This window comes from Centroberyx affinis, unplaced genomic scaffold, assembly GCF_046629955.1.
Source record: "Centroberyx affinis isolate AG114_WGS23_722 - 3 ecotype Tasmania unplaced genomic scaffold, CSIRO-AGI_Caff_v1 ptg002071l_1, whole genome shotgun sequence".
NCBI classification, from domain to species: Eukaryota; Metazoa; Chordata; class Actinopteri; order Beryciformes; family Berycidae; genus Centroberyx; species Centroberyx affinis.
Window position 1 is genome coordinate 44,360 of NW_027280401.1, and position 27,883 is coordinate 72,242.

At 43.7% G+C, this 27,883-nt stretch overlaps 1 protein-coding gene across 2 annotated transcripts in view; it reads left to right on the forward strand.

Annotated features, from left to right (window-relative positions):
- The first annotated feature begins 1,916 nt into the window (after positions 1-1,916).
- Positions 1,917-27,883, forward strand: part of hsd17b12a (hydroxysteroid (17-beta) dehydrogenase 12a) — a 28,951-nt gene continuing 2,984 nt past the window's right edge. Inside the window, exons 1-10 of one of the 2 annotated variants that reach the window (XM_071531379.1) lie at positions 1,917-1,937; positions 7,117-7,270; positions 19,638-19,684; positions 21,053-21,128; positions 23,189-23,296; positions 24,601-24,665; positions 24,987-25,031; positions 25,607-25,641; positions 26,502-26,583; positions 26,902-26,967. In XM_071531379.1, the coding sequence (XP_071387480.1) occupies positions 1,917-1,937; positions 7,117-7,270; positions 19,638-19,684; positions 21,053-21,128; positions 23,189-23,296; positions 24,601-24,665; positions 24,987-25,031; positions 25,607-25,641; positions 26,502-26,583; positions 26,902-26,967 (699 nt within the window). Of the gene's footprint in view, positions 1,938-6,985; positions 7,271-19,637; positions 19,685-21,052; positions 21,129-23,188; positions 23,297-24,600; positions 24,666-24,986; positions 25,032-25,606; positions 25,642-26,501; positions 26,584-26,901; positions 26,968-27,883 lie in introns of those variants that run through there. The other variant, XM_071531378.1, reaches the window with a different exon arrangement.

A 27,883-nucleotide genomic window follows, 5' to 3' on the forward strand; every position in this document is an offset into this window, starting at 1 on the left:
CCATAGTAATGAAATTGTTTAAGTTGGGTTGGCAGCTCGTTAAGACAAGATGAGGCAGGATCCATTTCATTTTATAGACCGACACAACCTGAAGCTGATTGGGTAAAATCATATTCTCGCTTCCATCATATCGGAGGTAGATGATACTGACTTGATTTTTATTAGAAGCCAATATCGGGTCGACATATTGGTCTAGTCTTGACACCGTGCAAACTTCTTGGACACCTGACTCATATAGTGCTCTGACAAAAACATGTGTGTGTGTGTGTGCATGCGTGTGTGTGTGACTCTTTGTCTGTGTGTTAGTGGCTGGTTAACCGTTAATGTGTACTGATTTGTAGATGTGATGTCGGCCGCGGCAGGTGTCTCGCCGGAGTGTGCGTCACTTAAAGTTTCCCCCGTTAACAACAACAGGCAGAGGAGCTGACGTGGCGTACGGCTGTGTGATGGTGTGTATAAATAGAATTTGACATGATTCATATAGTCTAATATCAATATTTAATGGTAAAAACTACAGATAAAATGTAGAATATTGTGTGCATTTAAAATAATAGTGAAATGCATTCGTTTTTACACATAATTCTTTAAGTTGCCTACTTATGATGGGTTTTTAATCTGTCTACTTTTTCCAAAGTGTAAGTCAGGAGTGTGAGTGAGTGTCCATGCTGGTGTGTGTGTGTGTGTGTGTCTGTGTGTGTGTGTGTGTGTGTGTGTGTGTGTGTGTGTGTGTGTGTGCCTGTTTGCTTGCTTTTGTGTGTGTGTGTCTGACTGCATGGTTGTGTATCTGTGTGCATAAGGTAAATGAAAATTTGGGTGCAGAGTGTGTTGGATTGATTTTGTGTGTGTGTGTGTGTGCATGTGTGTGAGGGGTTTACCCGTTTATATATAGATAGACAAATGAGGTTATAGATAGACAAATGAGAAGTGCAGTGCACACACACACACACACACACACACACACACACAGACGCACATATACACACTGTAAGTCGCTTTGGACACAGTATCAGCTAAGTTCTTAAGATATAAAATGTGCAGAAAACACAGACACACACTCAAGCAAACACACACACGTCTGGCAGGTATAACGGTCATCTCAGACATGCTGATGACCCACTCCTCTGGCTGGGAGTGTGTGTGTGTGTGTGTGTGTGTGTGTGTGTGTGTGTGTGTGTGTGTGTGTCCGTACGTACGTGTGTGTGTGTGAGAGAGAGAGAGAGAGCAGATTTGCACACACTCCCACGACCGTACGTTTACAAACTAAGCGGGCCTGAACAGCTGAAAGTGATGTAGAAATTGATTGAAACACAATATATCCGCAGCTCATGATAAACACAAAGAGACATTTATATTCTTATAATGTATTATATTTGATAAAGTGACTCCAGTATTCCTGTATATTTCAGGGAATGTAGATCAGTTAATGAAGCTTTGTCTTATGCTTTGCAGTGTTAGCAGCAACATTATGAAATACTTGAGGGAAAATTGATTTATGATAAAACATTGCTTTACAAACACAGATTTGGACAACTGAACGACCCCTTATCTAATATTTCACCATATTATTCTATTTAAATGTATGTGTTAAGAGCATTTGGTTTATTTTAAATTTCAAATAATTTTTGATGAAGAATTACTTTTTTTTTTTTGCTCTTTTTTTTCTATTTCTCAGTTCAGGCTGTACAGTGAAACTAGACTTTAGAATAAATACAAGGAAGGGTTTGAGTGTTGAATGCGGTGCAGTGTGTGTGTGTGTGTGTGTGTGTGTGTGTGTGTGTGTGTCTGTGTGTCTGTATGTGTGTCTTAAGTTTCTCGACAAGTGTGTATGACTTTTTCAGTTTCACATGTCCATGATTCAGAGTCTGTTTGTACCTGTGTGTGTATGCGTGTGTGTCTAAGTTTCTCAACAAGTGTGTATGAGTTTGTCAGTTTCAGATGTTAATAATTCAGTGTGTGTGTGTGTGTGTGTGTGTGTGTGTGTGTGTGTGTGTGTGTGTGTGTGTGTCGGACGTTTATCTTGATACCTTTCAATTGTGTGTTGATGTGAGCGTCTGTTGGTGAGTGTGATGGGGAGAACAAGATCAGAACACTCAGCGTGGAAGTGTGTGTGTGTGTGTGTGCGTGTGCGTGCGTGTGTTTGCTGACGCGCATGTGTTTGTGTGTGTGTGTGTGTGTGTGTGTTTTGTTGGCTCTCTATTTGCATATCAGCATGAGAGCAAGTGTGTGTTTCTCTCTCTGTGTGTGTTCACTATTTCTCAGCGCACATGCCTGTATATACTGTATATGTGTGTGTGTGTGTGTGTGTGTGAGCGAGTGTGTGTGTTAAGAAAAGTGTGAAGCTCCTATTCTATGACGACACAGTGCGTCGGACAGTTTGTAATGTAATGTCTTTATTCATCTTGCAGGATAAAAGATGCATATACTGTCTGTGACGACATCAACCGTCCAGCAAGGCAGCAGCTACTGTCATCACTGTCTGCTCACCTGGAACTGAGACACACACACACACACACACACACACACACACACACACACACACGCACAGGTGATTATACACTATACATTTCATTCTAAATACAATAACCAGGAAACACACACACATGCACACACACACACACAGACACACACATACACAGTATATATACTTTATATACCATCACAATGCACATATGCTCAAAAATTCTGCTTATACTCCTATTTTTAACACTAAATTACTAAGTGATGAGAAAAACTCATGATATAATCTGATGAGAGAAACACAACTGATATATAAATATGTAAATATGTCTGTTGGGCCTTGTTTTCCCTCTCATTAAAGGCTAAACATCTCAGAAGCAGGCCTAATGAAACACTAATCTGATGGTATCAATAGAATATTTTTAAAATTTCCAATAGACAGTGTGAGTGAGCTAATTTCTCAGCCCCACTTTATTAAAATGTATTTTGATGCAGCCAGGGAGTGAAATTGGAATACTTAGGAATATGAGAGATTTCCAGTAGTTTTATGTTTAAGAAATTGCAGGAAAATTGTAAGTAAGTATCAGGACATTTTACTCGAATTGTTGCTTTTGTAACGGACTCGGATCCCCGCTCATATTTACTATAATACGTGTCAATCTTCTTCGAAAAGGCAAAAAATGTGAAAATATCAGAGTAAGCGTTCAAATGAGTGCAGCGACAGTGGATAGACTTAAAAATAAAAAAATAAAAAAGTGCTGCTGTGCGTTTTGTTGAGATTAAAACAAGTCTCATTTCTGTTCTCTGTGTCTTCAGATGTTGCTGGAAAAGTTGCCGGATCGTCGGTTGCATGAACGACAGGACGGTATGTAGAAAACCAAAATACAACTTTATAAACCTTGTAAACCTTAGTGGGATTTTTTTTTTTTTTTGTTAGGAGGAGGCTGCACAAATCCAGAAGTTGATCGTCAGATACTTTTAAGCGGTTGCAAATTTGACCCACAGGTGAGATATTTGTACCGTGAGCTGTTATATTTTCAGAGTTTGGACAGTAACGTGAGAAGTGGTTTTAACGTGATTTTATCAGGAGTCTAACTAAGTTTCAGTAGGTTTTTTTTCTCTATTTTTTCCCCGTGAATATCGCGGCTATCACTCCAGACTTTTGGAATATGGAAAAGAGGAATTTAAGTCCGTGGATGTTGCGTTGCAGGTGCACGGATGCTTCCAATGAAATGTGCACTTTGCTCGTTATTGTATAGGTTGATATAAACATGCTGTGTCACAGGCGTTAAATCGTGAATATTATCAGCTGACAGGCAAAAAAACAGTCTGTGAACCATGCAGGAAGGTTACTGTACAGATGACAGTTGTGTCCAGAGAACAAAGCAGGAGTGTTTTGCTTGCTGGTCTCGGTCAGGTGGAGGTGTGATACTCGTATAGGCGCTGCAGCAACACTTCATTTACATTAGACAAGGGGGGGGGGGGAGATTTTGCATTTTACTGGCAAAGTGCGTTAGGGGAGAAAGTGGGTTTCTCCGCGTCGCTGTCCATCCATGTGGTGCTGAAATGCTGCGCAGGGAGAAAATATCTGTTGAGGGAACAAAAAACAAAAAACAGAAAACACACGGACGTTAATTCACTAAACTCCCCCAAACTTCTGCTTAAATTTCTGGAGACAAATAATTATAGTATTTTATCAGTGTGAGAAATTATTAGACGCAAGTCAGCTTAGAAGGGAACATTAGTCCTGAATGCTCCTCTGATGTGATTTTGTTTTTCTTTAGAAATGCTTTCCAAATAAATTCTGGTAATATTTGCTCACCCTAAAATATTTTATTTCACGATTATAATATTAAAAAAACACACCATGAAATGTGGATTCACTTATAGACTAAGGTATGGTCAGTGTCACAGCAATACCAACACAGGCAAAACTGATTTGTCATATTGCAGTGTCAAAGTGGACGCTTTGATTTGTGTGTGAAGAAATGGGTTTAGTGTTGACTCACAGAAATTAGTAGAGAGGTGAGAGTGTGTGTTAAAGAGGGGGAAAAGTGTGTGTGTTAAGAGGGGAGTGTGTGTGTGTGTGTGTGTGTGTGTGTGTGTGTGTTAAAGAGGGGAGAGTGTGTGTTAAAGAGGGGACAGTGTGTGTGTTAAAGAGGGGAATGTGTGTGTGTGTGTGTTAAAAAAGGGAGAGTGTGTGTGTGTTAAAGAAGGGGGGCACAAATTGGAGATACAAGTATGCAGTGTGAGAAAAGCTTGGGGGTGAAACAGTTCCTTGTTATTTCTTCTGTGGTGCGTGTGTGTGTGTGTGTGTGTGTGTGTGTTTTGGGCTATCGATACTGGGAGGAGTGCGGTGTTTTTCATGGAAAATATAGAACTTTACGTGTAAATACTATAGGAGCTTCACAACAGAAAACAGCTGTAGTTATAGTGTGTGGTATCGTTGTTACACAAGCTGGTAAAAACAGAAAGCAACAGAAAAAAAAGCTTTACCCTCACTATTCTGACTTTCATGTGCATTTGAAATTAAAAGGGTAAAAAAAAAAATGCAATATCGTGCGTGTTAACGGAGGTTTACTGCCGTGAAACTGATCTTTGAATTTGTTGTAAATTATACCTTCTCTCGTCTTTGCGTGGCTGCTGTGCACTGACTGTTTTAACTCCTGTAGATAAGAGAAACACGTGTGGACTTCCACGGGGATGCTGCACGACTAAATCCACATTTTCTCTCTTGTTTTCAACTGTTGGATGTGAGGACACGACCGAGACGTGACGGTGGACTCTCAGTACGTCCCATATGAGTCATATTTCTCATCTGTGCAATTTGATTAAATTAGATTTTGTCAATATAAATAGACTACAGGCTCATTTTATCTGTCTTATACTCCAACAATCATTTTTGCTGCCTTTATGACAGTATATTTAAATGCTGGGTGCCTGGTATCTTTGATGTGGCTCTGTGAAAATTGTTGGCAACTGTTTGTGTGCTAGAAGTGGGTCCATGTATAATATAGGTTGATATATTTTTTTTGTGAATTACAGGTTAATTTATCATATGGATTGTGCAATGAATGATGCCAGAAATCAAATCAGTGCTATTTACACAGTGATTTTGTGTGCATGTGATGCTGGACACTGTAAATATGATTCTGCACACTATAAATGTGAGTGAGAGAAAGTTGGTGAGAAGTCACAGTGTAAGTTTTAATTTCATCCTGTTTCAGATTGTTACACACCCTCATCCTCCGTCCTTCCTCTCTATATGTCACGTCCATTTCGGTCCTCGACTTGTGTCAAAGAATGCGAACAGCTGCACGATCACTCCCAGGATGTAAACACATTTTTATACTTTTGACCCTCTGCTGAGTACATGACAGGCTTTGCTTTCTGCCAAAAAGATGCGGTTTGTCTGAATTTCATGTTTAGTTTTGGGTGTGTGTGTATGTGTATGTGTGTGTGTGTGTGTGTGCGGCTGTATGCGAGCATGGCGGCAGGAGGGGGGATGTTGGAGACTAAAAATACTGTTGCAAATTGTCTTTCTGGGTCGGTGGGGGAACAGACAGCACACGCCGCTCAGGAGAATCGTGACAACCGGTTGTGGTGAAGCATCCATCGTCTGTGAGCATGATCGACTTATTCATGTGTCTGGCAATGTAAAAAAAATCATTGAAATAAAGCGATGGAAATTCACATGCCTGTCTCTGTGTTTATGTAACACACACATCCCATCTCATCCCCCCCCCCTCCTCAGTGTTTTGGATGGGGAACTTACTACGAAGGGGGCAACCTCGCGAGAGTACGAAAAGCGAAAGATAGCTGGGGATTGTAGTTTTCTTTTTGGACAGGCGTACCTGCGCACATTGCAGCGGAAGCAAGTGCGCAATAAGAGTTAGATATGGCGCAACGGGGGTGGATATATGCACGGAGGCTGCTAATTGCTCCCGTTTCCCCATTTTTCAGTGGTTATCAGCAGTATGATGCAGACAGAATACCTAAAATAGACGAGTGACTCATGTCTTGGTGGGAGCAGGCTGACCTCACTGACTGGCGTCTCTTTAGCCAATTAACTCTCTGCAAAGGCTCTCCATGGGGCGGGCGGACGCGCACATTCCCCACCAATGAGAGCATCCTTTCATTCATAAAGTGGTGTGGGCAGTTTTTTTTCGAAAGCGTGGGTTTGGAGGGTTTCATAATCCTGACTGAAACCGACAAACCTGTTCTGGCGAGAACCAATGACAGGCTCCGGATGGGAGCTGCCGTAATGTTTGCCCAATCGCTCCTCATCCCGGTCTCCCTTTGACCCACCCCGCTTCATACAGAAAATCGAATGAATGGGGGAAGCTCTCGGTTGGATTGACATGCAAATGCGCCAACCGGCGGGGAGGATCGGCTGACGGGCAGCGGCGGCAGCGAGTGAGGAGGGGAGGTGGGCGGTGTAGAGTAGGAGGTGGGCGGTGCGCTTTAAATCAGGCTAGACAAGTGTTGGGGGAGTTGGGGGAGTGTGTGTGATGCTACAACCTCCTTATAAAGGGACTCTCTCTCACGTTGTGGCTTGGAAATTAGAGCACATTGCCTAAAATTGAGGTCTCCACACACTCACACATACACGCCGAGTCACCGAGAGCCGCTGCCATGCATTGGTTGAACGTGGATGAGATGCTCCGCAGGGCCGAGACGCCTCTCTTCTGGGTCGGCGCGTCCACCGTGGCCTCCCTGGCGCTGTGGCTGCTCTACAGGCTGCTCTCAGGCTTTCGGATCTGGGTCTTGGGAAATGGGCAGCTGCTTTCCCCGAAGCTGGGCAAATGGGCAGGTGAGTTGGGTCACATCAATTTCACGCCACCTACATCATGGTCACGAAGAGGGCAGCTCAGAAGTAGGCAAGTGGACTCGACGTGCAAACCCCAAAATGAGGTTATGGCACTCAAACTTCACTTTGGCACAAAGAAGAGCTGCATTCTGGTTCGCTTTTGTGGCTTAATTCAAGGGGAAGTTGTGTTGCGTAACAGGCACAGGTAAGCAGCTGATTGACAAGATAATGCTCCTTATTAGCTCAATTGGTTTTTCTCGCGTCAAACACAGCACAGTCTGCTGCCGTGCATGGGCTCCAATCAGCGTTTTCACCCACATTGGAGCGGTAGGGGATGCCCCACATTGGTGAGCCAGGAGCCAAATTGCGCAGGCTATGCGCACTTTCAGAGAGCTGTATTATGTGGGTGAGCTTTCAGCCAGCGCACTACTGAACCACATTAGCCCATCCGCATGATGTAGGACAGACCTAAATGCTCAATTAAAACGTGACCTATATCTAGATCATTTTCGATTTCCCAAAATGTGTATTTGGATAGTTTGTCCAACATTTTTCTTTCTTAGATATCCAACACTTGTCATGTGTCAATTATCTCTCACGCTATTTTGTATAATTTTATATTTATGCGGTCTTTCTTGTTATGCTTTTGGTTGGGTAATGGATTTCCTTCTATTAATTTCATCCTTCTCAGATTACCTCGTTCTTTTGCGTCCCTTTCGGTTTGCCTTACATATTGTTAGACGAAAGTGTCATTAATTGGGTTTTATAATAGATATGCTTTTTTAACGTGCTTGGCCAAGTAGAAGTAAGTAACAGTTAATTGTAAGAGTATATTTTGGTTTTGTGGAGACTAGTCTCATAGGAGTCGCCCTGCCATGGCTTGACCCACTTCTCCAGTCTCCTGTTTGGAGAAGACTGCTGCGTCTGGAGCCTCTTGCTGCGCAATTTACCGAGCGCTCCCCATCGCATCGGGATAGGTGGATATCTCCATTTCTCTCATACAAAAACGGCGATCCGGATGATTTGTGGGCTTGTCTGTTTTTTAAAATAACCCAGATGTTTATCTCTGCACCGTGACGCACTTTGGTCCCAAATCGTCGTTTTTTTTGAATGGGGGGTCTAATTGATGCCCTGTGCGCCACAAGAGGGAATGTAACGCATGACGCAAAGGTAGAGTGCCTTTATGAATGACTAATGTACATTTTTTTAGTGATTCTGCTGGAATATGCGGAGGAATACCGGTGCACACCGATGAGTCATGCGCTTGCTCATCGCCTCGTCATCCATTGGTCATATAGAAATTGTGATATCCACCCCCCCACTCCCCCCGTTACCCCCACCTCCACCACCCCAGTATCTTGTCATAGCTGTAACGTCGGCTACCTTCCTACACTTTTAACGAGAAGGGTTCTATATAGTAACCGGAAAATGTTTCCTTAGGCTTGTACCTTAGCAGAATCCCTTTAAAGAACCCTTTTAGAAAGGTTCTCTAAAGCACCATGCTCAGATGGATTTAGACAGACCCTCTATGGTGCTGTAAAGAACCTCTTTTAGAGTGTATGAAATGCTCTAAATCAGCAGTATTACAGTAACTTAAAAAAAAAAAAAAAGTTGGTTCTGTATTTTAACAAATCAGACAATTCAGGAATATTCACTAAACTATTTGCCAACTTTACACACTTATCACGTTTATTGTCCGACATAATCTTTTTTTTAAATGATGGGAACTTGCATGCCACTCCCTGAAACTGTTGCTGTCACCAGAGGCACCAGTCCGACTCGTCTCTGACATTCATTTCCAATGACAAGGGTTGGTTGTTGTGTCCCATAACGCCATGAGAAGAAGGCTACAGGTGGAGGTAGCTGTGTGCTGGGGGAGACACGTTCCTCAGCCTGTTGAACCAGATGTGCAGGTCTGGCTGGGTTAAGCAATGGGGTGAACACACACACACACACACACACACACACACACACACACACACACACACACACACACACACACAGGCCAAGAAGTGGTGTGACTCCCTGTCTCCACCTTCACAGGAGGCACCTGTTGCAACAAGCTGCACTTCCTCACCCTTCAATAATTTGTTGTCCGGGTCACTTAAATTCTCTTAAAGGGCAACACCACTGATTTAATGTTTTTTCTGTTTGCCCTTGGACTCAGTTTGTGAACATGAACCGGTCTCTCAAAGCACGAAACCAAAGAACCAAGACTGTAATCTGTGATGTTGTGCTGATGTACAGCCTGGAGCCGCTCCACTGAAAATGAATAAGAGAGTGACAGCGGGAATTTCAATCATTTTGGTATTTCAAAATGCCAAATAACTCTAAAGTCCCTTTTTGGAGCTGTACATTTGCGTAACATCACAGATTAGGGAGCAACACAAAACTTTGATTCTTGTATCTGGCTATAACGGTCAATATTCACTAATACAAACTGTCCTAAGGTAGTGGAAAAACATTTGAATCTTAAAATTGGTATTTGCCTTTTTTAAGGAATGTGTTGCCAATTTATAGAAGCTAATTGACTGACAGGTAGTTTTGGTTGTAACCAGTTGTACCAGTCGCTTTCCTAACCCTTCATTCTAAAGACATAGATAATTATCATAGTTAGAATGTTTGATTAATTGGCCAGCGTCTCTAAATCTACACTTAAACTTGTTTTTAACTTTTTTGATGATATGGAAAGAAAATCATATCGGCTAGTCAAACAACCTGTGAGTCCAAAACCTTCCAAGAAAAATAGTCGCAGTGCTATGATTGTCATTTTTATTGAATCCGTAGAAAATCAAGTTGTTAGAATGACAAAATGCTTTCTAGAAAAAGGTGCCGAGTTTGCTGACTTGGCTCATCCTTCAGCCATGTGCTCCTTTCAGCCCACATGGCTGCCACTGTGACACAGGACACATGGTATTTCCTGGTTTGACGGGTTTTTGTGTGCGTCTGTGTGTATTGGGAGTTTAGGTTATAGGGTTGGTTTCCTTCCAACAAAGAAAACTGGATCAGATAAGAGTAAATTCCTTATTTCATTTACGTGTGATGTTTTCATTTTAAAGGGGTTAAAATCTTTGGTTAGAGGCAACATATTTGGAGGAGTTTCCAGATTATCACTGCAAGTCATTTTTAATTCATTACAAGGCCTGTGTGTGTGTGTGTGTGTGTGTGTGTGTGTGTGTGTGTGTGTTGTGGTGAAGCACAGAAGTGAGTAGCAGTGCTGGCAGAGAGCAGCTCTCACATGCAGAGCAGAGGCAGGGATTTTCTCTGGAGTTCCTCTGCCAATGACTGGTCTTTCCCCTTAGTGGATGGGACCCCTAGTGGCGGAAAGGGGGGACTGCAGCATGAGTCAAGGCGGCATCCCCCAGCCTCTCTCTTGCACTGTGCATCCAACACTCACCCCTCTATGCAAAAACCAAACATATCTGCAGCTTTAAGATTTTTACTTGGTGTCAAACAATGGCAATTCTCTAGAACAGGATGCGTTTTTAATTCATCAGAATCATTTCACCACAAAAATGATCTTCCTGGTTTTTCATGGCATTTTACCAGATTGTTGCTCATGCAGTGTTAAGTGTTTTATGTTTTTCTTTTTTTTTTTTTGTCTTTTTTTAGTTTAGTAGTGGAGCAGCTTTTCTTCATAATGTGGAGTAGTGTTCAGTCCTCTCTGCTCTCCACTCTCCTCCTCCGCTCCTAGCCCCCAGCATCCCATATTATATAAGGAAGCCAGTGTCTGTTCTGTTGCACTTGTGTGTGTGTGTGTGTGTGTGTGTGTGTTAAAACTCCATCATAGGGAAGTGAATTAGACCAAGCGGTACTTTTTACATGGGAAAGGGGGGGTTAGGGAATAATGTGACATGCGCTTTAGACGTGTCCCTCCCCCCTCCCTTTTGATGACATTAGAGTTTATTGAGAAAATGGTCCCATTATATAAGATGGATGAAGCCATTCATGAGTACAGCACAAGAGTGACAAAGACATAGGTCAGCACTTACGCAAGAATTTAGTTGGGGTTTTGATTCGGCTGCAGAAATAAATATTTGGGACATGTGCTCTTATAAACATTATTGGGGGTTGATAATTGCTCTGAGAGACTCAGTTTCAGGGTGTTTTTTTTCATGAATAGGCATCACGCTTCATTCATGCTAAGGAAAATGCACATATGTGAATGAAATGTATCCCCGTGTGTGTGTTGCAACTGAGGCAGGGTCTCCACTTCTTCATCCTTGTGAATGTGCTTCCCCCTAGTGCTTTGTATGAGAGAAAGAGAGAGTGTGTGTGTGTGTGTGTGTGTGTGTGGGCGGAGAAAGAGAGAGAACACTGCCGTTCATGTGATGAACACGCTCTGTGACACGTGCCGCAGCCAGGGATGCTGGGTAAAAAAGGAAAAAAAAAAGAAAAGTCTCTCTGCAGCTCCCTCATTTCAAGCCCTCCTCCTGCTCTCTCAATCCCCCCCTCCCCTCCCTCTCTCCATCTCTCTTTCCCTCTCCATATGTAGAATTCCCTCTCTCTCTTGCTACAGTACCATCTTTCTCTGAGCATCCTGTTCTCTCCAGTTTCATTTCTCTCACATCCTCCTTTCCCTCCATCTATTTGTTTGCCCTCTCTAATAGCCCACTACCCCCTTCTCTCTCTCTCTCTCTCATACTGTGTCACGACTCATTCTGTTTTTTTTCTTTCAACTTTTATTCCTAGAGAAATGAAATATTGCTTTTGCCGCTTCCTTGAAAACAACAAAAAACCTACTTTACTTTATTACAACAAAGCTAGATATCCATTGTGCCCTGACAAAGGAGCTTGGTCCAAAACACATAGGCCAACAAAGGTGATTGAGGGCAACAAGTTTATTTTTTCCTGTTGCTATTTGCTTTAATTCCCTTCAGTTCAGTGTCGTTTTTGAAAAACAAAAAAAATACTATATGGTTGAAGTGCCAGCACCTGACTAAAAGCTTCATATCCCTCCAGATATTCCAAATGATTTCTTTCTTTGGTCAGTGCATGAGCTGTGCACAGTTTCTCTGATGTTGCATGCATCAAGTTTAGCTAACCACCAGACTAACAATATAGGTCTAGTACATCAAGTACAAGAGGGCATCAGGTACAATAGTCCTGTGTATGTGAAGTAACTGTGTCACAGTCCTCTAAACGCACAATACTGGACCACCAACATATTTGGAGAGGCATTTCTTTATTGCAGTCTATAAAAGTGACGCCTTCCTTCGTAAGTCGTAACCCAAGCTGCCAATCAAAAAGTGGTTTGTTCAGTGATCAGTATCTGTTGAAACGTACCTCTAGGTATTGGCTGCAATGTTCATGGAAGGAACCCGCGCAGAACAATGTGTGAAGGCCTGACACGGCCGCAATGTTCATAACCTCACCTTTTATGGAAAGACAAACAACATTCCTCTACTTAAAAGAGAGAACGTAGGTGTTAGTAGTTGATGCATCAGTCTGTGTTTAATTTTGACCGCAAGTTTATGAAGTAGGGAGCGTTGATGGGTATAATTTGTGGTGAAACTGACTGTTGTTGCAGAGAGGGAGTCAAATTCCCTAGTCGAAGAATTTAACAATAGGTACATTCATATCTCTAGTGGTAAAGAAATGTTACAGGCCATTATCCACCTGCTCTCTGGGTGTTTCTGCTTGGATGTATGGCTGCACTCTCTGAAATGCTTTTATTTTTTGAATGTAGTCTATCGCTGAGAGACTCCCGATCGTGACTTTGTCGACTAATAGTTGCAGCTTCACACACTTGGCACCATATCTGCGGAGGTAGAAAATGCAACATTGCAGTGAAGTTCGTTTACTCTTCAAAAATCCCCTTGATTCTCCCTGAGTAGTCGAGGTGAAGGAAACCATCGATTTTTCCTTTTTTAAACGAGGCATGTGACTCGGTGGGGGGGTTGGGGCTATTTTAGCTCTGTACCCAAATATAGATGCTAGTTCTATCTTGGGCAGCTCTGAAGTACATGGTTTCTCTCTCTCTGTCTCTCTCTCTGTGTCGCTCTCTCCCTCGCTCCCTCCCTTCCTTCTCCCTTTCCCCCGGCCCGATCAAGCTTTATTTTTGTCGACTTTTATATTACCCATGTGACTTTTCTCCCCTGCTATTTAAAGCAGTGTGTGTGTGTGTTTGAATGTGGAAGGTGGGCGGATGGAGAGCGTTGTGTATGTGTGTGTGTTTGGGTGAGGGAGGGAGGGAGGGGGGGGGGGGGGGGTAGGTTGTCTTTGGATCTTCTGCTGCATCCCTCCCTCCCTCTTTCCCTCTTTTTTTTTTTTTTTTCTCTCTTTCTCTGTGGTAGGAGGGGCTGCTCGTTGATAGGCGAGCTTGGGGTGCGACAGATTACATAACAGTACGTAACGAGAGCGGGGCATACAAGGACCGCAGTCTCTCCTCACCGAGAATCTTAATTGGGGATTTGGTGGTAGGGGCGGTGGGTGAGGGTGGGGGGGGGGGTGTGAGGGTGGAGGGGGGGGGGTGCAAGTTTTTGCACTCATTTTGGTTCTGTCTCGCGCTCTTTTTGCAGAGGAAGTTGAATCTTTTAAAAGACTAGCCCTATCTGGGGTAATCGATTGTCGGGAGTATGCCGGTTTTCACTCCAACCGAACGTCACACCAGCTCATTTCACTGATTAACACACCTTCAACCAGAGAGGGAGGAACTAATCAGTGAAATGAGCTGGTGAGGTGTTTGGCTGGAGTGAAAATCTGCATACTCTTATGATTTGAGATGAGATTTTTTTTTTTGTCTTTTAACATGACAGACTCATCCCCAAAGCCTTCCTCATGCGGTCCACGTTAATCTCACTGAAGACACTGATTCTTCACAAGTGTCAGCAGACAGAGCTTGGTGTTCGCCCCGCTCTTTTCCCTCTGTCCATCAGATTAGCAGCTTCTGAGGTTTTCCCAGCCTGCAGTGCTACAGCGCTGGTGCTGGGGCTGAGGATGCAGCAGCAGCAGCAGCAGCCTGGTCATCGTGGTGATGGTGGTGGTGGTGGTGGGGGATCTTGTTGGTATTCAGGTGCTGCGGCAGGCAGGCAGGCAGGCAGGCAGGCAGGCAGCTCCCAGACGAGGCAGTGCAGGCGCGCTGCTATTTTTACTCCTCCTGCTGCTTTTTTTAGACCCTCGGAATAGTGAGCAGGCAGCGGCAGGGGCTGCTCCACTGCTGAGGAGGGAGGGAGGGAGGGAGGGAGGGAGGGAGGGAGGGAGAGAGAAAAGGCTGGGGGATGTCAATACCTCTGGACGTGATGCGCAGCACTAAGCACAGCAGAGCCACGGTGCAAACGCGCCCCCGTCAGGGCGCTTCGGAGCCGGCATGGTGGGCCAGGCGGAGGCGTTGGAATGGGAGAAACTGGGTTCAGAGCCGTGATGCTGGGAATGAATGGAATACTGAAACCGTCCACACATCCTCACATCCTCTCTGCCAACCACACACACACACACACACACTTCTTCACTCGCCGAACCAAATCTCCAGTCTTGTTATATTGCACACGTAGCTGTCATACGTGGTTGCCCCATCAACACACATTCAGCCTTTGTAGTCGGTGTGTGCGTGTGTCTTCTTCTTCTTCTCTGTCGAGCGTCAGTAGCGCTGCTATCACTCACGTGCTTGCTTGCGTAGCCCCTTTTGTGTGTGTGTGTGTGTGTGTGTGTGTGTGTGTCACAGATGTAATGTGCTGCTCACGTGAGGGGAATTAAGTCCTGCTGGGAGCACTGGGGTATGTGTGTGTGTGAGAGTGAGTGATTTTTAACAATGGGATGTTTGGACACAGTGTTCTCTTTTAGTCTGTGAAAGGGAAAGTTGAATAGGTGATTTACATTTCCTCTATATAATCTTTGCAGTCTGTATCCAGTGTAAGTCTATAAGTGAAGTGTAGCCAGTTGCAGGCTGTCATCAAATAGCATCAGTTTTCAGTCTATTATATTTCAGGCATGGTTGATTGATGATGTTAAGTATTGTTTTTGAGCATCAGATCCGATTTTTCAACCATAAATGCTATTACACGTTACGATTTTCCAGAATATGATCGTAGTGTTTTATATTATCTTTGTTGCGCTGATGGCTGATGGCAACTCGAAACAAAAAGGAGATGTCTTAAGATTCAGGGGGAACTCTATGTCCTCACTCCACTGAATAACCCCCCCCCCCCCCCCCCACCCCCACCCCCCTCCTCCCACACACACACACACACACACACTTCTCTCTCACTCACTCCCTAGACAACATTTATTGTGAAAATGGTACTATTATATAATGGGTGGGTGGAGTGTAGTCATTCATAAGTACAGCATGAGGATTTGGGGGGAGGGAGGGAGGGAGGGAGGGAGGGGCTGGAGCCGTGGGGGGTGGGGGGGGGGAATGATGGCCAAACTCACAATGGAAAATCACAATTAAAAATGACAGTGTCCATAAAGTAAGTGGCAATAGAAATCAAGTCCGGTCAAAAGCTCCAGTATTCTGCTGTTTCCTCGCCATGTTTCTTCCCCTCTGTTTCTTTTCTCCAGCTGTTCACTTTTCTATGTAAAGTGGATGGAGGGATTATTTGCAAACCTCTTCTTTCTCTCTCTCTCTCTCCACTGTATTAGGCCTCCCACTCATCCTTCGACTCAACAGATCTCTCCTTTTTACATACCTTTTGCTTTTTTATTTGGCCGCAGTGTAAATAACGTCCGTCTTACAGAAAGACATTTAGTGCAGTCTTGTCTTAAAATCGTGTTTTCCTTAAAACAAGTGGAAGCCTTTGCCAATGGGATGAAGAAATTTTCTTAAAACAAGTGGAGGCATCTTGAAATTCGGCAGGTCAATCATACTATTATGTTTTCATGATTTTGCTTTCGAATATACATACTGTGGCTCAGGATAAGAATAATGTTCTTCATGATGTTTTGTTAAAAGCGCATTTATTAAATGATTTGAAGACTAAAGTCCTCACAGGCAGAGCGGTCATAATACTGGACCCTGATTGGCTGGCAGCAGCAGCTCCTCTAAATTCCAACGAGGTAAACCTGTTGAGTGGAGGCTTTGCTGTTTAACTTCCGCAAACTTACCTGATTTGGAAAGGATTTTAGTAATTGTTTAGTGAGTGGAGCCAATCAGGACTAAGTCTAGTTGTGATGTGTTGACTGGAGTTCTTCTGAAACGTGCCCACTTTTTGAAAATGCTACAACTTGAAATTTAACCCCTCAAACAAAATCACATTTTAACAATGCCTTCATCAAACCTCTTTGATCATGTGTGTGTGTATAGAGAGAAATTTAAATTCCTGTAATAAGGCTCCTTTAACATCTCACTTGATTCAAGAAAATTGAATCGCATTAGAAACAAATGCCAGACCTTTTCCCACTTGTTTTGAGAAAAATAAGACTCTAAACTAGAATAAACGACTTCTTAAGTTGGACACTTTTTTTTGCAGCTTACTGTAAAAGCGTGGCATGCATCACCTGAACGCATGCACAGTCTCACACAGAGCACACACATTAATAAAAACATTCTCCACATCCCGGGTAAAGTTCAAACGGTGATGTATGTGCATATGAGCACGTAATGTATTCTTGCACTCGATTGCAATTCTCTCCACCTGAAAGCCAGTCATGCAGGCCGAGCATACGCGTCCCAGCTGGCTTTCCGTGGGGTAAATTTAGTGTCCCATCTGACTGGAATGTGGTCGGTGCAGCGAGGATCTTGTTTTTTTTTTGTTTTTTTTGTTTTCTACTTCTTGGTACTTTACCGAGGTCAGCTGACGTGGCCTGTCATGTCTTCCTCAAAGGATTATGTAGGCCTGCTAATAATTCAAAGAACGCAAAGTACGTGCAGAGACCGGGTCAGGTTTGTGTTGAGGATGGGGTGAGAGAGACATTATCAGTCAGTTTCTGTTAAAATATGTGTAATTTTAAAACCTCATACCTTTCATATTTCATATTCAGTTGGAAGGATTTACATTCTTCTGTGGGTTGAGAAATTTCCGCAACCCTTGTGCTCATGAAACTCTTTCAAAACCCATTGGATGAACTCAAAATTTCATGGTGGTCAATCTGAAAACGAGGCTGTTTTGAAGATGCAAGGTTTTCACACGACCGCTATGATATCAAATATTATCGGTGTCATTTTGGCATGTAGTGTAGTTCAGTTCATTATCATGCACACAGGCTGCCATGTGTGTTTGAATTTATGTTTAAATCTGAACCTTTCTTGCTCATGATGCAAATGCAAAATACGGCTCATTCATTTTTCTGTAAGGAGAAGACTATATTGGAGTAAAGTGAATTTATGATGAGGCTGTTCCCCTTTTTTTGTGTTTTTTTTTTTTTTTTTTTCCTCAGCCATTTTACTTTGCAGTGAATGTAGCCTCTCCCCTGTCTCTCTGTGCCCCCACCTGCATCTGCAGCGAGAGCCTGATTTGGTACGGCCCGCGCCCATTGAGGCTTTTCTGCCACGGAGCGTTTCATTCTTAACACGGGGGAGGTTTAAAAATAACCAGGGATTCTGCTCTCTGTTCACTTTTGACTTTGTGCTACTCTCTCACTCTCACTCCTCTCTCTCATTCACTCACTTGTTCTTTCCCCCCCCCCCCCTCTGTCTCTTTCCCCTTCACTCATTCGTTCTCTTGCTTCGCTCCAGTTCTATTTTTAGCCGCCCCTAGGATCCCTCCTCAACCCCCCTGCTCCCCCCCGCCCTCCTCCTTTCTCCCTGCTCCATGTTCGTCATCACACTCCCTCCTCTCTGCATCCCCCTCTCTCTCTCTCTCTCTCTCTCTTCTTGTCTCTTTTTCTGCTCTCCAGCTCTCTGCCAGAGAATGTCCTCTACCTCTATTAATCTTTCATCAAGCCTGGCTAATAATATATTCATGATGCACAACTGTGCGTATAAGGGTGTGTACCCACAAATTGTACCCCCCTCCCTTTTTTATTTTTTTGTTAGTCTTGTCTCAGTTGTCTCTGCCTCCCTTGTTTCTTCTCTTTCTTTGCCCCCCCTCCCTCCCCTCCATCCATTCTCCCCCATCTCCGTCAGTCAAGCAGTGGCTGGGGTTGATGGGCAGTGAAGGTTTAAAATAGCCCTGCTCGCTTGACAAGGTGAGGATCGCTCTGAACACAAGGAAGAACATCAGCTCCGCTCTGTGCGTTCATCTCCCCTTGCCCGGCCCTCGTTACCATCTTTTGGTCGTGCCTCTATAAAATCTTTGCTCTGCTTTTACCGATCTGCTCTGGTCCTCTTTGATCAGCGCTGGTTGGCCGCCATAGTCCTTCTTCTTCTTCTTCAGCCTTTTTTATCTAAGCTACAGATGCTGATGTAGACACTCGAGGTATTCGTGCCAGCAAGTTGATACCGTCAGTATAAACTGAAGGAAAAGACTGGATATGAGATTTTTTTAAAACGTACGCAACGCTGCGTTCATACGACTAAAAACATCGAACATGTCCTGTAAAATCGTATTGTTTTACAGTCGTAGTCTGGGTTCAGTGGGGTGTTGAGGGCTTTGTGAGTCCTGTACCGTCTTCTATCTTTGTTCTCCGGTCTGTCTTTGTTCTACTTTAATCTATACCATCTTATCTCTGCCTCTATACAATCTCTGTTCCCTCTATTGTCTTTGTTCTAGCTTAATCTTTGCTATCTTATTCCTCTACCTGTGCTATCATTGTTTCGCTTCTATCTATACCATCTTTGGCTTGTATTATTTGCATCTCTGCTCCAGTCAAAATTGAAGCACACCCTTGGTATGTACTGCAGGCAGAATGGAGGCCCCATTAGTTATTGGATTGATGGAAAGGCTATTCTCATTGACGAGGGTAGAGATTCAGTCTTTTCCTATGGTGGTAAATGGTATTGTCGGGTGTGTCCGCCATTGGATTTGTCCATCGTCACACCTTCATGCTCCTGAGTCACCCACAAAGGCTGCAGGTTAAATTCCATATTGGTGCCTCTGAACACAGAGGATCACACGTGTGTGTGTGTGTGTGAACGTCACATGGCGCAAAGATAACAGAAACTGTACATTGTAGAGTATGTGCCAGACTTCTGTCAAGCAATTAGTCATCTGTCAAATAATTAGTCAATCTAGCATGACTGGCCGATGACATAATTGCTGATGCAGTGTGACTTTTGGCTCATTTAGCAGGGATAGGGTCAGTTTTCTGGCAATTCAAAATGTACTGTGAAACTGCTATTGGTTGTTGATAACGGAGAGTTTGTTCTCAGTGATTATAAACATGTTGAGGATTCTTGTTAGTTCTGGGGGATTTTGAGGAACATCCAACATAGCTGAACTGGTTGAAGAGAAGCCGACTTGACCCCCAGTCCTGCCATGTGGTGTGAGAGTGTGTGAACTGAGAGAAGAGAACTTATACTGACCTCTTTTTCTTCCTTTTGTCTCTCCAGTTGTGACGGGAGCCACGGATGGAATCGGGAAATCCTATGCGGAGGAGGTGAGGCTCCTGGACCCCTTATTTATTTCATTTCCTTCACTGAAAAGCTGTGACTCATATATACACACATACACACACACATACACACACACACTGTGTTCGCTCATAGGCCACGGTAGGGGAGAGCTCTTACAGGCCTATTAACGTGGAAAAGAGTCCTCACACACATATGCACGCATACACTTCAACACAGGCTCGCTGACGAGAGTTAATACCGAGGTAACAAGCACACGTTGAATCGGGGCTACCCTGCCACGTGTTCGGCCCATACTAGTGTGGGCGGACTGGCTGTATAATGTAGTCATGTAGGCCCTTTGACTCATACTGTTGCTGTTGGTGCCACAGTGGGGCTAGTTGCTTGTCACGCAACAGTAGGCCACCGTTTTTCACATCTCAAAGCCAAGTTAACGTGTGTGTAATACCATGCAGTCTTTTTTTTTTAAAGCTGCACGAGGCAAAAGATTTTTATGCAGAAATACGCCCTTCTTACACATGGCGCCAAAAGCTCCACCGAGTTGAACTTTTGCTCCGTGCATTGTGATTAAATCCTTGCATGTCCCATAGAAGTGACGAGGGAGTTGCCAGCCAGGAAGGGAAGGAAAGTGGTGAAAAATGTAATTCTAGCAGATTCAGAATTACCTAAATTATATGACACAAGGCTAAAGCTGTAGAAAAGCTCTTTCATGGAGGTTTCAAGCCAAGTGGGCATACCAGGTGTAAGATTAGTAATCTATTTGTATGGTGTGTGTGTGTATATGTATATAACACCAGCAAGATGGTGAGCTAGGAATGGCTCCTCTTCCTGTGTCTTGAAAATAGCCTATTTTCTTTGTGTTACCTCGACTTGCCCAAACATCTAGTCAAAGAGTTGTGCTGTGCGAAGCGCTGAGCAAACCGGGTCCAATCTGAAAGTAGCATCAACCCAGATCATAAAGTGGGACTGCAATAGAGAAGAGCGTCCTGTTGCCACTAATTGCGACTCCGTAGATTTGCCATATTTAGCTAAATGAAATTCTGGTGTCAGGAAAGTAACAAATCAAAACTCAAAGAGTGAAACACAAACCGTCTCCTAAACGGCAGCTCCGTCCAGAGAAAGCTGAACTCGCCAACATTAGATCTTTTGCCTCTCTTGTCCCTTTGGTATAAAGCCAAGCTGGGAAACATGAGTGTGCTGTGAACAGTTTACTGACTTCACCTTACATGATTTCTGGGTATTGAAGTTCAAATTTTTCATGATTTCTGGGTATTGAAGTTCAAATTTTTCAAAGAGTTACCTCTTGCAGCCATTTAGGGCCACCAGTGTGTGAAGTTGCCTTGCACAGCTTTAACATTGGGTTGGGTTAAACTTTGTGTGTCTTTCCCTTCCAGCTGGCCCGTCGAGGATTTGCCATGATGCTGATCAGTCGCTCCCAGGACAAGCTGGATGACGTGGCCAGGTCACTCGGTAAGTGAGTGTGTGTGTGTGTGTGTGTGTGTGTGTCTCCACACCATCATGGAAACCTATTCGGGGTTGAGAGCACAATGAGTGGGCTGATAAGGATGTGTGTATGGGCAGGCAGTGACGTGCAGCCTCCCACCCCGTCCGCTACAGGGTTTCCCAGGCCACGATGAGAGGGCAAATCCTCAACATAAGGAACTGGAACATTGTAAAAATTGTTTTTTCTGTTTTGGGGGACAGAAAATGATACTGAAGTTCATTATCAAATATCTCTAAAATATTGATGATTCAAGCTGTAAAAAGAGTTACAACTAAGGACTTACTTTACCTACTTGCCTTTTTTAAAAGTACAATGTTCTTATTTTGTAGCATCGTTCATTTTGACTGATATCTAATTTTGGAACACTTCATTTTCAGTTTTTGGCGATTCAAATTCATCCTCCCAATCCCTTCCTCCAGCCTCAGTTTTCCCCACTCTCTATTGTTCCCTGTTGCCTTCATTCTGTCTCTCTGAATGCTGGTGAATGGGAACACATGCAGCCAAAGCAAGCTGTGTTGGTTTACTTCCTCACATTCAGTATACTGGGGAAAAAATGTCTTGACTATCTGGCCTGTATGAGTAAACAAACTTGCGGATCTTTTTCTCGTGAGCACAAGTATTTGGTAGAAAAAGACTACTAGTACATGAACAAAGGTTAGTGATTTAAAAAGAAAAAAACTTCAAATGGTAAATGAGAATCCACATTGAAAGGAGAAACTTTTTCTCCTTTCTGGCCCATCTCCAGGTTTTAACAGAGACTGAATGGCGAGTGCCCCCCCTGTTCAAATAATGCCCTCTCTCCCCGTCTGTCTCTGACGTCTCCCACAGCGCAATTTCCCCTGTCGTGCTTCAAGTCCACAGAGGGGGCTGATGGGTAGTCACGAGCGGGGTGCGGCGTGCCAAACCCTGGCACTCCTCCCTCACGATTAGCCTGACAAACCCGCACCCCCCCCTATTGCTGTTTAGCCATCATGTAACCGGGCAACCCACTTAGTCCGAGCTATTAACTTCACCATCACCTGCCTTTATAGTCAAAATTTTGCACCGCTCTCTTATGCAGCCACCACATTTAAATGTTTCTTGATCGCACCAACCTGGCAACCCCAAATTACAAATTACTCATCCAATCTGGCAACTCCATTCCTTATCCTTTTGCCACCATATCTCCCTCATCACCTTTTTTATCATTTTTTCCTTTGAAATTGACTCTCAGGGGTTGTGATGGCTAAAAATAGCCTCATGAATTGGATGTAGATTTCAGAGAGGTTCCAACCCATAACCACCCCCCCTCTCACTCTCTCTCACACACACACACACACACACACACACACACACACACACACACACACACACACACACACACTCAGGTTCCCCCCTTTCTTTTATCTAGCATAGACTACACACATACTGACACACAGCCGCTCTTTGCCGAGGCACATCCCAGGAATTTTCCTCTTATAACTCCCTCCGCCACCCATCAGCTAAACGAGTCTTTGGACAATAAATTCTAATTGCAGCAGGCGCGTCAAACATGACGAGGGAGCAGTGGGGGGGGGCGGGGGGGGCGGACGAGCAGATTTCTCAGCTTGTTTGTTGGTGCACAGCGCCCTCTCCAGCTTGAGTTGGACAGTGAACGGGTTTCATGCTCCATTCATTTGGAGGGATCCAGGGTGTCGAAACAGGGGATTGCTCTGTCGTTGGGCCATGTAATGAGCTTTCTGCACAGTGCGATGGCTGACTTGTGACACATGAATGCATGGTATGAGTGTGTGGCGTGCAGGCATGATCGCTCGCTAAGACGCCTGATCTTGAACGCACATCCTCCTGAGCCTTGATCTTTTTTTTTTTTTTTTTTCACACTCTGAATGTATATTTTGATTTCTACAATCCAAAACAACACTTTTTTTGTACACAGCCCTGTATAGAAGTCTCTCATACTCTCTTGTACTCTTATATTGAAAAGATGTTGCGTATATTCACCATTTTAGTATATTCATTAAAGTACTCTCCTTTCCTCCCTCCACAGAGTCGCAGTATAACGTCGAGACCAAGACCATTGCAGTGGACTTTGGCCGGACGGACATCTACCCCAAGATTGAGACGGGGCTGGCCGGGCTGGAGATCGGCGTTCTTGGTAAGAGACGATTCCTGCGGCTTTTATATCCCTAAGCCTCCAAATGGCAGGACAGCGTATGGACATGCCAACCTGTGGAGCCTGTAAAGTCAAGAAGAAGTAGCTCTCTACTCAGTCCAATGACGACGTGCCGGCACAGTTTACACTTTGACTTTGATTTTCAGTTTTGTCTCAAGTGCAATAAACGTACAAGAATCTGTCTTGGTGGCATTGAGGCAGAGAATCGTATATCAACAACTTGCATAGAACATAGTGACACAAACAGTAAAAGAAAAACCTGTTCTACTATGCTAACGGACAGTGAGATGTGTGAAAAGAGTTATGAGCGTTGTCGAACTTGAACATAATTCCTGAGGTTGAGTACTGTAGCGTACAAATGCTTGTACAGACATTGTGAGTAGTTTTTTGGCCTTTGTGTTACTCAAGCTATGAATCCTCTCCATTCATGAACCTTCCTGTTGGATTTCACTGTATCTATCAGCAGTATAGCGTAAAAAACTTTACTTAGAAATGTGAGGTGGTGTGATTCCCTCCATGAACAGGACTATGTTTCAGCTGTCAGTGACTGTCCATTGGCCAGTTTTGTTTTGTTTTTGTTGATCTAGTCTGATGCTTTGGCCTGATTCCAGTCCTTTCCTTTCATCTCTCTCTTGAGAAACTTGAGCTGTAATTGGTTTCTATGGAGTTTGTCTGTTCTCAAGAAATTAAGTGAAAGGTTTGCGACATCACTTGTTGACAGGTGTGATCCTAGGTTAAAAGTCCGGTTGACAGGTCATTTTCATGACACGCTGATGAAAGCACAGACCTGAAGTACCTGAAGCATGACAATGAGGAAATATTTGTTTTTGCATGGAGAAAAGAATGTATTTTTCATTTTCTTCAGGCCTACATTCTTTCTGGAAGTTTGCCTCCGAGGCTGACATTATCCAGACTGGACCGACTGGGTTTAAAAATGTGTCGGTGTCGTGTGTTCTTCACGAAGAAGTTCAAACTATCTTGTGTACAATGTCAGTAGTCCTAACCCTAATATGAGCTGAAGTGTTATTCTGGTTGAGAGTCCACACTGTACTTTTTTAGTTGAACATTTCAGGAACTCTTTGTCCTTTTTTATGATACCAAGATGTGCTTTCCTAGTCGTAAGGTGTGGCTGTGTCTCGTATAAATGCCTGTTTCTATCTTGCTGGCTTTTGCTTCCACCTAGTGGTAGAAACTTCAACCAGTTTGACCCCCCAGCATCAGGTAATCCAGTGGTGCTTTTCTCAAAACAGTGGCATAAATTGCTTTTTCTTCTTTGTCTTCAACAGTCAACAATGTTGGAGTGTCCTACTCCTATCCCGAGTACTACCTCCATATTCCTGATCTGGACAATGTGAGTTTGTTTTTCCTGTTATTTGCTCTTTGTTCACACATGGAAATTCTCTCTTCATAGTTTTGCAGCCATAGAGTACAGCCACAAAGCGACTGGGCTGGTTCTTCTACATGTTTCGAAAAAGCATGAGAGTTTACCATTTTCAGCGGGTGTTTTTCTCTGTTCAGTGCTCTACAGTAGTCTTTATTGCAATTCTAGCAACCCAAACATCAGTTTGCTTTATTATCTTGGCTGTTAGGACTGCTAAGTATCCATGAACAAAGACTCTTATGCACGATAGATTTGAATGTTTATCTTACCGACACTTTCTATATGTTTCAGTTCATCACAAATATGATCAACGTCAACATGACCTCAGTGTGTCAGGTAAGTTTGTCACTCTGAACAACTCTGCACTCTTTCTTTTAATAAATATTCTTAAGGGAGGAGATATGTACGTGTGCATGTAGAATGTTTGCCAACTATACATTTATATCACGCCCAAGTGTCGTGTAAAGTTGAGGACATTTCTGGCTTTCGCATCAAGCTGATCCATGGGTATCAATCTCCTCCTCTCCTCACTTTCCCCCCCTTTTGTTCCTCTCCTCCTCCTCTTCTTCCTCCTCCTTCTCCTCTTCTGCTGTTTCTACCATGCTACCTGCAGTCTCTCAGTTGTTCCCAAAGCAACGGTGGACTACACCAACGCTGTCTGTACTCGCCACCCACGCATCTCTCTCTCTCTCTCTCTGTCGGTCTCTGCCTGTCTCTCTCTCTCTCCCTCCCTCCTACTTTCAGTCTCTTTTTAAAAAAAAAACTAAAAAAAAAAAAACTGTCTCCCTCTTCTCACCCCGTCCATCCATCGCCCTCTGTCTCTCCTCTTTCATGACAGTGTAGACTTGTGTCACCTTTTTGTGTGATGGTTGTTGCATGTTAACTGAACTTCTGTTGTGTTTTTCCTCTAGATGACCCGCCTGGTGCTGCCCAGAATGGCTGATAGGTGAGTTAAATGATAGGCTTCCATGTTTTGCGACATGACTGCAGTCAAATATTGGTGTTGTGAATTAGGGATTGTGGCACAGCGGTTTGAGGAATACCAAAATTAAAACGGAGAGCCTTTGTTTTTCCAAGAACATTATCTGGGAGGTTACACTTTGTAAAGGTGACTCTTATTTTGGGGGGGAAAAAAAAGAAATCCTCATCAAGCCTTTCCATCACTGCATCCCTCTTTCCCTCTCCTCCTTTGTTCGCAATGCTGACAAGCTTTCAATTCACACAAAGTGCTCTTCCCTCCTGATTGGCTGCACTGTTCCCATGTGACTCCCGCTGGCCAATAGCAGCGCAGGCACATTTGGTGCCGTGTGAGGCTGGAGCGTCGCTCCACTACATCACTGCAGCAACAGGCTGCCATGGCAACGCACACGGCCAGCACCACTACCACACTGTGTGGGTATGTGTGTGTGTGTGTGTGTGTGTGTGGGGAACATTACTCTGTGTGTATTTGTCAGTGTACTGAATGTGTATACACAGGGTTCCCATGGGCCTTGAAATTCTTGAAAGTTTGTGGATTTGAGAAAAATGAGATGGGGACTTAAAAGTTTCTGAAAATGAATGCATGGCTCAGCCCGAGCATCAACACTTCACCAGGATTTCTTGGCTTGACAAGATCACGATTAAAACACGACGCCTCTATGATGTCTAATTTTGACTCATGTCTTACCCCAAAGCATGGCAGTTTGAGTTTCACCAAACAAGACCTTGAAAGTAATCAAAGTCATTGAATTTGATGTCCAAGCGAGTGTGGAATGCACTCTTCTCCTAGTTCTTCTCCTAAATCTGTCCGTCTTGTTGTGTTTTCAGGTCCAAAGGTGTTATCCTCAACATCTCCTCTGCCAGCGGCATGTACCCCGTCCCTCTGCTCACAGTCTACTCTGCAACAAAGGTATGTGTCTGTGTGCACCGATCTGTACATTGTAAATCACTGCAGACATCTATACATGTGTCAACTTTCAACATCGCAAGAATTCTTTCTAGCCTATAAAAACTCTATTGGCATGATGAGGATGTATCTTCAATCTTTCAATATTTGTTTTTATCTACATCCTATTCTGTGCTGCTTTGTAATATCATAGGAGGAGCTGCACCTGCTTCATGTTTCATAAAGCCAACCCAACCTGTTTGGTTACATTTTGGACTGGGGTGATGATAACAGACACATGTATTATGCATACATGGGTTAACTTTATTTTTTTGTGCGCAGGCCTTTGTGGACTTCTTCTCTCGTGGGCTTCAGGAGGAGTACAGGCGTCAGGGCATCATCATCCAGGTGAGTCTGTCTGGACAGATCGACTCCTGTCCTTCCAACCCGCATGGGAAGATTTTAGAGGAGAACTCACTAAAACATAAATGAAGGACGTGAACGAGCATACAGCTATCTACCACCTAGTTCAACTGGTTTGGTGAAAATCTCATCTTACTCGCAAGAATCCTAACTGCCAAACGAGAGTAAGCTTGTCTTTTCCCCTAGATATTGATCTGTGTTCAGTTCGGTGACCTGCATACTGCTGTGGTCAGGTGTCAAGGTGTTCTAGTGGTGGGAAAATAACTTTCGATCCCCACAAAACAGGAAGAGAGCGCTGTTCTTCCAGAGCAAATGGAGCTAAAGCTTTCAGAGTTTTCATCTTTTTCTATGTCAGTAGGCAAATGTGGTCTTAATTTTGAGAGACACGAGCACCAACAATACCATTAGCGTGAGATAGACGCTACCAATCGTCTCGACCATACTCTCTTATTTTTTTATGGTAATTAATTTGACGATGAAATATTGAGGTTTGAAAATGCTACACCTAGCCTTAAATTTAAAACGCTGAACAAAAGGAATATGGGCAGGGAAGCTGACATAGTTGGTGTAGGAAAATTTTGAGTCAAAGAGTGTAAAATCTGTCCCTTGAATAGTTTACTCCCTCTCACAGATCTGACTCAAGTGAAGGAACTAAACCCAGCCTGAAAACTAAGGGTAGGGGATGGCAGGGGATACATATGTAGGAGTGACACTTCTTAGAGACTGTTTCTAGCCTTTTCTCAGCAGAGGCATTTTTCCCAATATGTTACTCCACACAAGGCCTTTGTTTGTTCTGTTTGTGGCTCCCTATGTAAGTTTTAGTCGTGTGCCATCTTGTGGCTGGACTGTATACAGCAGTTTCACCTCAGCAAACCTTCAGTACATTTCCACCTGCTGAGCT